This window comes from Sinocyclocheilus rhinocerous, unplaced genomic scaffold, assembly GCF_001515625.1.
Source record: "Sinocyclocheilus rhinocerous isolate Xijiao unplaced genomic scaffold, SAMN03320098_v1.1 scaffold1535, whole genome shotgun sequence".
Taxonomy (NCBI): domain Eukaryota; kingdom Metazoa; phylum Chordata; class Actinopteri; order Cypriniformes; family Cyprinidae; genus Sinocyclocheilus; species Sinocyclocheilus rhinocerous.
In genome coordinates, this window is record NW_015654946.1 from 141,147 (window position 1) to 155,971 (window position 14,825).

The 14,825-nt window shown below is 35.7% G+C and overlaps 1 protein-coding gene across 1 annotated transcript in view; it reads right to left on the reverse strand.

The window, feature by feature from the left end:
• Positions 1-14,825, reverse strand: part of znf236 (zinc finger protein 236) — a 63,752-nt gene that overhangs the window by 22,938 nt on the left and 25,989 nt on the right. Inside the window, exons 11-21 of the mRNA XM_016524802.1 lie at positions 13,801-14,035; positions 12,243-12,394; positions 10,849-10,941; positions 9,202-9,322; positions 7,376-7,527; positions 6,619-6,801; positions 5,612-5,906; positions 3,095-3,198; positions 1,523-1,948; positions 542-687; positions 243-462 (exon numbers count right to left, since the gene is read on the reverse strand). Coding sequence (XP_016380288.1) covers positions 243-462; positions 542-687; positions 1,523-1,948; positions 3,095-3,198; positions 5,612-5,906; positions 6,619-6,801; positions 7,376-7,527; positions 9,202-9,322; positions 10,849-10,941; positions 12,243-12,394; positions 13,801-14,035 — 2,127 coding nt within the window. The remainder of the gene's footprint in view (positions 1-242; positions 463-541; positions 688-1,522; positions 1,949-3,094; positions 3,199-5,611; positions 5,907-6,618; positions 6,802-7,375; positions 7,528-9,201; positions 9,323-10,848; positions 10,942-12,242; positions 12,395-13,800; positions 14,036-14,825) is intronic.

Consider the following 14,825-nt stretch of genomic DNA (forward strand, 5'->3'; position numbering starts at 1 on the left):
CTAAAAGGAACATTAAAAAAAAAAAAAAAAAAATCCTACTATAATAATATAATTTTTGGAAAGTGGATTTATAACACTAAAATAGGCATAATTTCCTTAAGGATAAATAAGCAGCATGTTAATAATTTTTTTTTTTGTATGTGAAATATGACCTGGACATGGTTGAGAGAGAAACCTAATGTAAAAGAGGAGAAGGGACAATGGAAAAGTAAAAAAAAAAAAAAATGGACAAAGAGACACACTGGCATTATCCTGCTCGTTTGTCAGGCTGCTGATTGTGACGCTGGCTGGGGCGGCTTGAGGTTGCAGCGAGAGGCCACTCAGAGGGTGAATGACTACATTAGCAGGAACCGAAGCATCTCCAGCAGTCATGAGGTGAGCTGTTGCGTGCGGCGTCAGACCTGAGTCAGTCGTCAGAGAGTGAGACAGCAAACTGCCGTGCTGCAGAATACTAGGGTCGATCTAAACAGAGACAAACAAACATTACTGCATCATCAGGCTTGCTCAGTAACTAATCTGAGTCTCTTTAGTTGAGTGTTACCTGCAAAGTGATGTTGTTGATGTTGCTGGGGTCAATCCCAGAGATCTGCACATTTGGACACACCAGGTTTGCAGGTGTGAGCTGCAAGTGAATGCCTTCAAGTGTAGCGAGACCCTCGGTCAAAGACACAGTCAGATCCCCACCCGCTGGGCCAGGATGGGGAGAAAAAAAGAAAAGAAAAAAAAACTTAGTTCATCCAAACCTACAAGACATTAGTTCATCTTTGGGACAGATATTTTTTTCAATTCTCTCATCATTTTCATCGATCCAATCAAAGTCTTTAAATGGATGGACAAAAATGATGAGATTATACTAAAAATATCTTCATTTGTGTCCTTAAGATGAATGATGCTACAATTTTCAGTTTTGGGTGAACTATACCATTAAGGCTTGAGATTTTAGAATAACACCTAGTCTCATTGTTACACCTATTTTGAGATTCTTAAGGGTGCACTTAGCATTTTCATCTCTAAAAGCAGTATCAACCCTAAAAGAAATGAACAATACTTTAAAAAAAAAAATGTTTAAAATGATGTTTACTGACATGATATTAAGACTCAAGTCCTATAATTGGACTAAAAGAAGGATTTCAAACCATTCCTGGCGCCTCCCAAGCACTGCACATTTTGGATGTCTCCTTTATTTAATATAGCTAAATTAACTGAATTAACCACTTTGTTAAGTACTCCATGACTAGTTGTAGCAAATAACAGAGACACATGCACCACAATATGATTTTCCAACTGCATGGTAATAAAAAATCTTCTAAATGCGATACACTGTTAAAGCAATTGTGATGCAGTGCTTATGTCTCTGGATGTATTGTTTGAGCCCAGTTCTGAATTTGGAGCTGTGTCCAATATGAGCAACATTTACAAGGTCGTGTGAACAACCTTATGAAAAAATAATAATAAATACATTTGACTTGACTTTGGCTTGCAGTGTGAACGAACTTACGATGTTTGTAAAGTTTGTCATTACCTGACACAGTAGCAGGCAGTATAGCTTGCCCTACCAGCCCTTGCTGCAGCAGACTGGGGTCATATTGGCCTGCGAGCACTGCGTTTCCTGGGATGTAGATGTTAGGATCTGTCGTGGCAGTCTGTAATAATCCCATAGAAGGCTGAGTGTCCACAGCTCGGGAGGGATGATGAGTCTGAGGAACACTTTGGACTTCTTGTCTTCCTGAGCTTTGTGGCTCAGTGCTGGAGCTCCGCTTGGCCTTCCGGTCCGAGGGCCGGATGTGACCCTGGATGTGGGTCTTGCGGTGACCAGATGTCCGGAAGCGGAGATCACAGTGAGGGCACTTGAAGGGTTTGGAGCCAGTGTGTAAACGCATGTGGACCTTGAGACTGCCCTTCGTGGAGAAGGATGTGTTGCACATGTGACAGCTGAACAGCTTCTGCCCTGCACAGAAACATGCACACGAAACTTTTAAGAGCCTTAAATACAACAAGGATGTTGGTGGCTTTAAACATCAAAGAGTCAGATAAAAACAAAACAGACCAAAAAAACTTTTATTGTAGCTTGTCAAAATATGAAATACATGAGAACTTATGAAATTTAAGACTCAAATTTAAGTCGAATTTGAAGACCCATCTTCTGAATCATCCAAGGAGAATTTGATGTTTCTTCATGTTTTTGAGTTTGTAAATTATTAGAAAGTAATGCACACCCGAGGCACATCACCACCTCGGGTGTGCATTATTTTCTAATAATTCAATGGCCCGTCTTTAATTATACCTTACTTGACGTTATTTGCACCTCAGTTTGCAAAGTCATTTCAAGTATTCATATAATTTTTTTTTTGCATCTGTGCCAATAATTTTATAATAAAATTACAATAATTACTAATAAAAATATAAGTAAAATTACAATAAAATTTACCTCAAACACGGTAAGAGGAATTTCTTATAATTATCATATTTTTTAGTCTCTGACAAGCTACAATAGAGGTTTTTTGTTTTTACATGAATCTTTAGGTTTTTTTTTTCCATAGTGTTGACTTTTGGCAAAATGCATGGTATTCAAAGTGGGCAAAAAAAAAAACATACCCATAATTTTAATACAAAAGGAGGACTATGAGATCTCTATCCTCCTTTATTTTAAGTCTAGGGATTTTTTTTTTTTTTTTTTCGGTTTTTTCAATCATCCACCAGGTGAAAATACACTAAGGAAAGTAATCATATATGTAATAAATGACTTTTTAGTTAATAAAGTAAAGACATTTTTTTACCAGAAAATATTATTTCAGTTTTTCAGCTTCAAAATTTTAATATTTCATGTTTAATTCAATGTGTTACTTTGTAATTATTTGTGGCATTTACCTGAAAGTGAAAACTGTTTCAATATAAATCATGCACCATTTTTTTTTTGTGTATTATTTATGTCTATGTATTATACAAGTTAAATGCTGAAGTTTAAAACTTAGGGTTAGTGATTTGTACAAAACACCCAACACCAAATAGGAGTAATAGTGATAGCTGACTCCACTATAAAATATAAACACAAACACATGATTTACACATAACTATATTCCTATATACAACTCACCTGAGTGTGTCTTAATATGACAGTCCAATGTGGATTTCACTGTGAAACACTTTTCACACTCATCGCACTTGTACGGTTTCTCGCCTGTATGAATCCGGATGTGTCTGAAAAATGAAAGACAGCTTACCCTCAAGATAGACATTTAGGCTAGCAATGCTAAATTCTTTCCCATGAGTCGATTCCCTGATGATGTGAATTATGATTGGGAATTATGACAAAAGATGACCCTATTCATAAATGGCTGATTCATAAATGGCTGCTCCAGTCTCATATATCGCCTTCATTTCTCTTAAACATCTCATTTCATTGTCCAGAATTGTCACTCTTCCGCTTGAATGAGCAATCCTTGCTCTTTAGATGCAGGTAAAAATTCTAGCACTATTCTGTTCTGTACTGTGTTTATAAACCATACTGATAGATTTGTAAACCGTTACTTCATTTTGGCAAATCAGAGTTTTATAAACTGTACCCTCAATTTAGCAATCCGTACTAACAGATTCATTAAACTGCACCCGAAATTTTGCAGTCTGTATGTTCGATTTGCAATCCTCACGTACCACAAATTTGTAGCCACTTATCTCATTTTAGAAATCTTTGCCCACTGATTCAAAGCAAAAACATATAAACAAACTCATGTCTGATTTATAAAAAAAAACATTAGGTCCAATTATTCATAGATAAATTATAACTACTAACTGTTTATTTACACACATTGTAGATACCATATCTGATATGGTTACTGTGAATGCATTGGCTGACGTTTTTTGCTGTTACTTTCATTGGCCTTTATTGGTCACACATTTATTCATTTAGCAATAGGGGTGGGAATCAGAGGGTACCACACGATACACGATACTTGGCTCACGATACCGATAATATCACAATACAGCAATTCTGTGATAATCAATATATTGCAAGACAATCCTATAATTATACATCACAATATTTAACTATGAAAACAAACTGTCTGTAAAAAAGGTTAAGTGCAGGTTTTCTCTCTTTATTCAAGTCCAAACTGCTGAAAATTCTGAAAAAAATTAAATTCTCTCATTTACTCACTCTCAAGTTATTTTAAACCTGAATGAGTTTCTTTCATCTGTTGAACATAACCGTTATTTTGAAGAATGTGGGTAACTAAACATTTGCTGGTCCCCAGTGACTTCCCTAGTATTTTTTCCCTATCAAAGTTAATGGGGACCAGCAACTGTTTGGTTTCCCACATTTTTTAAAATATCTTTTGTGTTCTGTACAAAATAGAATTTAATGTTTGGGACAACATGAGAGTGGATAAATAATGACAGAATTAAAAAATTTTTGGGTGAACTATTCCTTTAATGACAAGCAGCAGCATGTTTAGAAAAATTAGTCTGCTGTCGCTTTAAGAGCTGCACGCATCTAACATACAGGCACGTTTTTCTCTCAACGGTTTACTTTCACTTTAGACATAGCCAACTGTTTATATGTAAACCTTGTGTGTTTTTGACAATCAGACGCGAAAGATAACTCAGTCCAGTAATCAGGCGCTGTTCGACAGGCTTTTTAGTGTGCGCGCTTTAGGTGTACGCGCTCAGAAAAAGCTCATGGCAGAACAGCACGCGAATTAAATGGTTAACCGGCAAAGCACATGCAAATAATGCAGTTCTTGCAAATCGCGTACTCTCTATCGATTTTGTTTGTTCCATCGATGGTACAAAAGCCGAAGTGGGTCCAGACTTTGCTGTCCACCATCCCGTTAAAAACCTCTTTTTCTTTTAGGCTAGTTAACTTAGGTTCACGTTTCCCTCATTCATGTGTTGAGCGCCACCTCGAGGAGTCATGAAGTAGCGACGCTGGGAGCAAGGAAAACTATTTAGAGCGCCTTATTTTTATTAATTAAAATATCGATATTTGGAGCCAGCATATCGATTCTCGTATCGCACGGAGAAGGACAACGATATATCGCCCTATCGATATTTTGTCCCACCCCTATTTAGCAGATCTTTTCTCCAAAGCAACTTGTGCACAAAACACAACATAATTCTCCCTTTCACCAATGAAAAACACAAGCCGAACACATTTCCAAGAAACGTTTCATCAGTAATCCCCATTCACTTCCAATAAAACATTTTGTTCCCACACTTTTAGAGGCTATTAGTTAAACTCTACGTTAAACTGGTTAAAGTTAGTTGTTTGTGAACATTGATTTGACCTGTATAATCATTTCGCACATGTCCAAGCTGCATCCTAGCAGCTGGTCACTGCCACAGATGCACCAACCTTCGATTTATTCTGTAACATATTCTGTAACATCATGGTTATGACGTGTGACATCATAACCATGAAGATTTCTGAACTAACTTAGGGCTGGGACAATAAATCAATGCATCGTGATTCGTGGATCGATTCTGAGATTTTCGGAAAGCATCGTGATTCTCTCTCGAATCGAATTTGCAATATTCTACACATCAATGTAAAAATAAAACGTACAGACAATTAATATTAGCTTATACGATAACATGTAACATATAAGATGATTACCTCACCAGGTCACTGGGCTTCTTGAAGCTCTTTGGGCAGAATTGGCAACGGTTTGCAAACTTTGGCTCTATGTTGAGCTCAACACATTTGTCTTTAACTTCACTGATTCGATCTCGTTCAGCAGCTGTCTGGGCAAGAACCTTCTCTGATAGAGATGCCTCATCCCCAGGGTCTCTCTTCGCCAGCTCTGCTGTCTGCTCTTCAGTTAACGTGATGATACCGTTGCGGTTTCTTTTCATCCCTGAGCGGTCTGACCCATCATCCTCCTCCTCACCGGCTTCATCAGTTTCCAGAACTATGGACATAAACTATATGTTAACATCAGTAATGATTTAAGATGATTTCACATTACTAACCTTCCTGTGTAAAGTTCCATTTTATTTTACAACTTGCAACCCTGCTGAAAAAATCAGCTAAAACCAGCCTAAGCTGGCTGGCTGGTTTTAGCTGGTCATCCAGCCTGGTCTTAGATTGGTCAAAGCTGGTCAGCAGGCTGGTTTTAGAGGGGTTTTGGCCACTTCCTTTGCTGGTCAGGCTTGTCTTAGCTGGCCAGAAACCAGCTAAAACCAGCTTGACCAGCCTGGCCAGGCTGGGAGACCAGCTAAAGCCAGCTATTTCCAGCTTAAACCAGCTAAAACCAGCCAACCAGCTTAGGCTGGTTTTAGCCGTTTTTTTCAGCAGCAACTATAAACCCTAAAATGACTGTAAAATTGATTTGAAGGGGTCATGAATTGAACGTTGTTTAAAATTTAGTTTTCTGAGGTTCACTTACAAGGTTTTCACATTAAAAAAACAAACAAAAAACTAAATTTAGAAATGTTCTATTCTGATTTAAACCCTATGATTTAAGTGCTGTTTAAAAGGGGTGTGTCTCTTTGTTGGGTGTGTCTGTTGAATGCACAAATTCATTGCAACTCGATATCTGCACCATCACAACCGTGCAAGTGCTTTCATAACAGCAGAAATTGATGGTACATTCAGAAATTGTTGCCTCAGTTTGTCAGTACCTTTGGGACCTACAGCATGCAGGAGTTTCATGTGTTTCCTGCGCAGCATGATGGTGCGGAAGCTTTCCTCGCAGACTGTGCACTTGAAGGGCTTTGTGTTCAAGTGGATGACCATGTGTCGGTTCAGACTACCGTTAGTGGTGAAGCAGGTGTCACAAATGTTACACTTATAAGCCTTCACTCCTGAGAAAGCAGAAGAACAGCCACAGAAGAGAAATTTACAGTATATGATCAGGACAGGGTTTCAGAATGTATGATAAAATAATGTGTTTTTGGTAACACTTTACAATAAGGTCCCATTGTTTAACATTAGTTAATGCATTAACTGCCATTAACTAACAATGACCAATATGTTTGTTACAGTATTTATTCATGTTTCAGTTAATAAAAATATAAGGTAACACTTTATTTTAAGGTGTCCTTGTTACACGTTACATGTACTTACTATTATAATAACAATTAATTATGCATAATTACATGCAAGTAACCCTAAGCCAAACCCGAATCCTAATCCTAACCATATAGTAAGAACATGTAGTTAATTAATATTACTCAATACTTAAATGTATAATTACACTGTAACAAGGACACCTTAAAATAAAGTGTAACCAAATTGTTAGTTCATCTTAGCTCAAGTCCATTAATTAATATTAAGAGATACAACTTTAGATTTTAATAATGTATGAAATGTTAAAATTAACATTAACTAAGATTAATACATGCTTTAGAAGTATTCTTCATTGTTAGTTCATGTCACCTGTGTGTGTGTTCAGGTGTGATTTGAGCACTCCAGCGGACACAAAGCTCCTCCCACAGAGGTTACAGCGATAAGGTTTCTCTCCAGTGTGAGAGCGCACATGCTGCTTTAGGTGACTGGACTTTTTAAAGCTCTTATCACACATACTGCACCTAAGAAACAAAACACATATTACTGCACAAACTGAACTAAATACATGTAGCAGTAGTACAACCATTTTTTGCGCATAGAAAGATTTCTGGTTTAAGTAGATATTGGGACAAGTGAAGTACAAATCTTTGTTTACAGAGAAAATAATATTAGGATTTGTGCAAAATTTGCAAGGATTTTCTCAATCAACTGTTTTTCTTGAATAGTTAACAAGACAACCCATTTAAGCGCAATAAACTGTGAAACAGAACTCAATTCAGTAGTCACGCTCTGTGACATCCTTTATGTGAGCGTGCTTAAGATGCGTGTCAGACAGTGAGCGAGTACCGCATTATGTTCTTGTTCGCTGCTTATTGTGCTTATTAACTTTTTTTTTTAAACATCAATTGCATCGAACACTGCATTTTCGCATTCATGCATATTTCTTTACAACACAGATATACTTACATATTGCAATACAGCAAAATCTATTTACATAAATTTACAGTTTACAGGAACAAAATAGTTGTTTTCCTTTACAGGTTTATTGCTTCTTTTTTTATCATTTTATCAACAATTTATTAACGGCAGGGCTTTATTTTGTAAAATGGTACAAAGACACAACAATTAACATAACATAATTTAATCTCACTTTAATTTCATGTATGTTTTCTGTATGACTCTTACAAAAAAAGTGCTGTGGTGGTACAATGGTAGATGGACATGTCAAGATGGTAATATATGATATATATGGTGTGCTAATACTATGGAACATTTACATTTATTTACATTTAGCAGATGCTTTTATCCAAAGCGACTTACAATAGAGAAGCAGTAAGTCATCACAGAGCCAATAATAATCACAATGTACAATGCCAGGTTTCTTGGAAAGCTGCCCGGTACCCTATACCCAACACGAGACACTCTGGGGAACACGTCTTGGAAATTGAAAATATTTAACTGTGGACAATTATTTTTTTGTAATTAAATATCTAGAATATTTTCACCATGCAAAGGCAATACATTTATGGTGAAAAAAAGGAAAACAGGAAGTGTCTCATATTATTCTAAGTGCATTGAGTGATTTCGATCAAACTTGAGCTGTATGTTTGGTCAAGGAGGCTGATCACATGGACGTAACTATTGTGAGTCATGGTCATAGTGCCACTAACTGGCAGCAGAAAGTGCCTCACTCACAAAAAGGCTTTGAAATAGTTCTCTTGTATTTCTAGTCCTCTTATATTTTCATACTTGGTCAAAATAATATCAAGGCCTGGCTGATATCTCAAATAGTGCTGACCTTCCTTTAAGTTGCTATGTACATGAGTTTGTGTTAGAATGTTTTCTACGATCATAACTGTGGTTGAGGAGGAGAATGATCTTGTAATTAATGCACATAGTCAGCGATCCGTTGTTTGGTGTGCACAACAGAGGACAAGTGTGCAATTTTCTGTTTTCTAGTGCAGTGATTCCCAACCCTGGTTGCAGAGAACACCCAATACGGCAAACTTCTATGTTTACCTATTTAAAAACTGCTGATTTAACTGAAATGGGTGTGTCCGATAAGGGAGATCTCCATATCGTGTACGGGGGTATTGCAGAACCAGGGTTGGGAATCACAGCTGTTATATATGTTCGGCTTTATGTGCAGTAGATTTGGGGGGTGATGTGTTTGTACCTCGGAGTGTGTTACATGCAGTAGGTTGGGAGGGTGGTAGCTGGCCGTCAAGGCTTGTGACTCCAGTGTGCTTGAGTCCTGAAGCTGCTGTACTGTAGAGAAATGTGCCTGCTGAGTAAATCCCTCAGCTATAGTGAAACCTGCAACAGAGCACACATATATTTTAAACCAGGGTTCCTACTGCCCGGCAGAGTTTAGCTCAAACTCTGATCAAACTCACCTAACTGTAATTTTCTATTAACTTTTTTTATTTTATTTTTTTATATAAGGCCTTCTCTTTCTAGTAACAGCTATCTTAAACCAACCCTCTAATGGCTCGCATAAGTTTATGAGTTTAGCACAGATATATTTTCACTTGCCTACACTTGAACACTGACCGAGTGCTTCAATATCAATGAATATCAATGTATTTGGTGCAACGTATTTTAAGCACCACAATCTCTTAGTGTGTAGGCACAAAACTCACCATCACTTGGCTGAGAGCTCTCTTTTCCCCCCCTCACAAGCACACAACAAACTAATGATTGATTTTATTCGCCATGCACAACACAGAGCGATGCACGCAGAGATGTGCTGTTTAGATCGGGTGTAAATGTCAACATCATACGTGACCCTGGACCACAAAACCAGTCTTAAGTGTCAATTTTTCAAAATTGAGATTTATACATCACCTGAAAATAATATAGCTTTCCATTGATGTATGGTTTTGTTAGGATAGGACAATATTTGGCCGAGATACAACTATTTGAAAATCAAAGATCAAAAAAAAAAAAATAAATAAATACTGAGAAAATCACCTTTAACGTTGTCCAAATTAAGTTCTTAGAAATGCATATTACTAATCAAAAATTAAGTTTTAATATATTTACAGTAGGAAATTTACAAAATAAAAAAAAAAATAAATAAATAAATACTGAGAAAATCACCTTTAACGTTGTCCACATTAAGTTCTTAGCAATGCATATTACTAATCAAAAATTAAGTTTTAATATATTTACAGTAGGAAATGTACAAAATATCTTCATGGAACATGATCTTTACTTAATATCCTAATGATTTTTGGCATAAAAGAAAAATCAATAATTTTGACCCATACAATGTATTTTTTGGCTATTGCTACAAATATTCCCCAGCGAATTAAGACTGGTTTTGTGCTCCAGGGTCACATATATGTCTAAAGTATTGAAGTCTGTCAAATAAAACATGAGCTTTTTGAGGCTGTTTTAATCCAACCATTACATTTGTGGCCTGTTACATGAAGTTGAACCAAACCAAACAAATCCAGAGTTTATGATTAACCCTGGAGCGTGTGAACTGCCAATCACACAAAACATGAAGAGCATAATTTTGCTTAATTTCTCACAAGAGACTCTGCACAATTCAGGAAGTTAATGTTTTATTAAGGCAAGAAGAAACACTGCTGCAATCAGTGTGTATCCATAAATATTTAGTCTATATGTAGAGTTATGATTCTGTCTTCATACATAAATGACTAAAACAAGAAGGTGGAGGCAGAAGAGTCTTTGTCTCACTGAAGCTGCATGGACATATGCATTCTACAGCACATTCACATGACACACATTCATAGTGTAACATTACTCAATGAACTGCATGCAAATTTAGTCCAAAACAAGTATATTTACAGAAGGGTGTGCATGTGTGTTACCTTGCGTCATAGCTGGCTGTTCAAATGTGGGCTGAGACAGCGCTGGTGCCTCAAACTGTCCCATGTGTGCATGCTGCACACTCACAAACGATTCTGTGGATAAATACAATTTTCATAGTTAATTTAATGTTTTGTTTTTTCATCAATCCCATCTTTTCTTTTAAATAAAGTAATGATTCTATGTGAACAATCCAGTGGCATGCTGTGGTGTTCTGAAATAAGGAGTCAAAGTTCTGTTATCATGTTCTGGATATCAAAACAACAGAACACAGGAGAAGCAAGTTCAACAGTCTAATCTTTTTAGCTGTAAAATAATAAATAAAATGACACAGACATGATTTTTAACTGAAGTCATTTGTGGTCATCATGTTGTATGGTTAAACTTAATATTGGTATTAAGTTTATAATATTAAATATAGTAATATTAAGTCCATATAAGACATGGTTGCATTATTGTACATAATTAATTGAGTTGCATGAAATTCATTGTATTTCCTGGTCAGTTTTTATTCATTGAATGCTGTGGTGTTCTGAAATAAGGAGTCAAAGTCCTCAATGTTCTGGATATCAAAACAACAGAACACAGGAGAAGCAAGTTCAACAGTCTAATCTTTTTAGCTGTAAAATAATAAATAAAATGACACAGACATGATTTTTAACTGAAGTCATTTGTGGTCATCATGTTGTATGGTTAAACTTAATATTGGTATTAAGTTTATAATATTAAATATAGTAATATTAAGTCCATATAAGACATGGTTGCATTATTGTACATAATTAATTGAGTTGCATGAAATTCATTGTATTTCCTGGTCAGTTTTTATTCATTGAATGAATTTATTGAATCTATTTTTGTGCAAGTGAGATGCGTAAAGAGACACTGTTGCAGAAATCAACATTTGTCTGGTGTCTATATTTAAGCAGTACATCAAATTGGTTTTACAAATTGTTTCATGAACCCATACACTTTTTTCTTATCTTAAAATCAACTGCATGCAATAATGCATTAACTACAAAAATGGATTGATTTATTTTAATGTTTTGGCTGATTTTGTTAAATAAAAAGTAATTTAATGCTCAGAGGATATGATGTGAATTCATATTCTAGTGTGGATTGATTAATCTATACACAAATAATCGTAATAGCAAATGAGTGGTGGTAGAACCGATGATTATATTGTGTCTTGCACTAGAACTGCTAAACATTTTGTACTGTGAATTATTTCTCATTCATTTTTGGAGGAGGCATTGCCAAAACACCCCTGAAACAAACATGACCTCCGGTCTCACTAGCCTCTCAGTGTCAGGGTCCCAGTTCATGTTCGTCAATAACCAATCAGTTGTTTTGTAAGGAAAAAAATATTGTTAGAGAAAAGATCTTGTGTCCCTCTCACCTGTTTCTTGCAGAGCATCTTCCCCCAGTGCCACCTGTTGGCCGTCTCCCACCACCTCAAGCATGCTCTGGGTCCCTGCGCCAACCACAGCTGTGGAGGGCTGCATGTCATTTGAGCTCTGCTGCTGTTGCAGCTGTTGAGCCAGCTCATACCTGAGAACAAACACAACAAATACAAAATGACTATAAAATCGCTCCCCAACAGATACCACAGCATAACACACTTCATCATTTTTATATAATTCATTGCATGCAAGTGGTGCTGGAAGGAGCTCAGAGATTTTATTACTGATAAAATCTTTATTTGACCCTCTAACTCTAGCACTCTCTATTCTAATTCCCAACACTAGCTTGCTCTATTTTTTTTCTATTCTATCCGTTTTCTTTTTATTTATTATATAATTGAAAAAAAAACCTTGCTATGTGTACTGCGTTAAGCTAACTGAGACTTGTTATAGCACTTGCATTTGATTGCTTTTATTGTCCTCATTTGTAGGTCGCTTTGGATAAAAGCGTCTGCTAAATAACTAAATAAAATAAATAAATAAATTGATTTAACTGAAATGGGTGTGTCATAAAATATGATTAATAAAACACATCATATAAAAAAAGAGAAAAATTATAAGATGCTTTGGGTAAGACTTTTAAAATTTGTAAAACATGACAAGTTTAACTTAAATTGTACCACACAGTACACAAGCATGCTTGTGTTGATGTGATTTGTGCTGTGCTGCAAACAGATATTTACATCTAAAAACAGATAAACTACTGCTCATATTTATGCATTGCTTTTATTGTCCTCATTTGTAGGTCGCTTTGGATAAAAGCGTCTGCTAAATGACTAAATGTAAATGTAAAATAATCTATGATTAAGGCTAATATTAATATACATTTGCAAAAATGTTGTTAAAATATTGCAAGGATGAAAATAGTCTGAAATATTCTGACATATTGACCAGCCCTACCAATAATGGATGACACTACACTATGAAACTGACATAGAACATGTAAGGATCTCATAGAAAACCGTTAATAAAATATGATTAATAAAACACACATCATATAAAAAAAGAGAAAAATTATAAGATGCTTTGGGTAAGACTTTTAAAATTAGTAAAACATGACAAGTTTAACTTAAATTGTACCACACAGTACACAAGCATGCTTGTGTTGATGTGATTTGTGCTGTGCTGCAAACAGATATTTACAGCTAAAAACAGATAAACTACTGCTCATATTTATGTGCATATCTTCAGAATGACCTACAATCCCATCCAATAAGAACAGCTTTCCTGATGGACAGTATTTCAAACAAACTAAACTTGAAAACTTAGAACGGAATATAAAGAAATACTGTATGCCAAAAGGTTGATAACATTGAGAGATTCTCTTCAGGGATTTTTGCCCCCCAACTTTTCAAATATTTGGGGCATTTTTGTCACTTTCCGTGGCATTTTGCTTCTGTGGCTTGGTTAATTTCTGACCCTGATTTAGACTGAATATAATTATATAGTATGTGCGGAACTACAAGCTCAGGTACTGTTGTACTGTAAAGGTGCATGGAAACACTTTGTTGATGATCTTCCGTACCCATGTCTGTGATGAGTATTGGCTCCTGGAGAGGTATATCAGGCAAAGGCAGATTGCTCCTGGACACTCTGGTTTTGTGAGTTTTTCGAGGGTATTTGTGTTTTTTATGGTGTATACTCTTAAAGTGTGAGGTGACATGCGTTTTCCTGTGGCCTGATGTACGGAAGAACTTCTCGCAGTGAGGACAAGGGAACGGCCGTAAACCTAAGGAGAGGCAGATAAACATGTCAAGTCAATATATATATATATATATGTATATATATATTTTTTTTTTGCAAATGAAAGACTGTGCAGATTTACTCCTTCATTTGTTTTCACATCTTGATCTGGCACCGGTTGAGGAAGTGTTAGACATCATGTTTCTTTTTCTCTTTGTATAGCCATTTTCCCCCATTAACCCTACTGTTGCATTTGGGCAATTTTGGAAATGTCAAGACTATCAAAATACACTTTTTTTTTTTACATATAATTTTTTCACGAGTTAGATTTGTCATAAATACTTTTGAAAAATATATTTAGCTTCTTTCCTGAATCTCTTAAGTAATTTTAGCACTGTATTTTACTGATAAACATGAATAAGCACATACAAATGCATTATAAACAGACAACATGTAACTGACATAACAAATAAACAATTTAAATGCACTAAATCCACAGGAATGTAAAGTGAAAGTTCAGTAATATTTTTTTATTTATTAGAAAAAGAATTTGTAGGTTTCATTAATGTGGGCTGTTTTAGTCCAAAGTCCAAAGTTCACAGTCTGAACAGTGTCTTCAAGGTTTTACTTATGCATTATTCACTTTCAAACCACTTCCAAATTAGGCTTCCGGGGGCAAATTTTATTGTGTATTTTTTTAAAAATGTTTTAATCTAATTAATTACACAATGTGCTGATTAATTAATCAAATTAATCTCAAAGAATTAGATTAATTAATCAGCACATCATGTGCCGATTAAAATCATTATTAAAGATCATTTAAAGTCATTATTGTG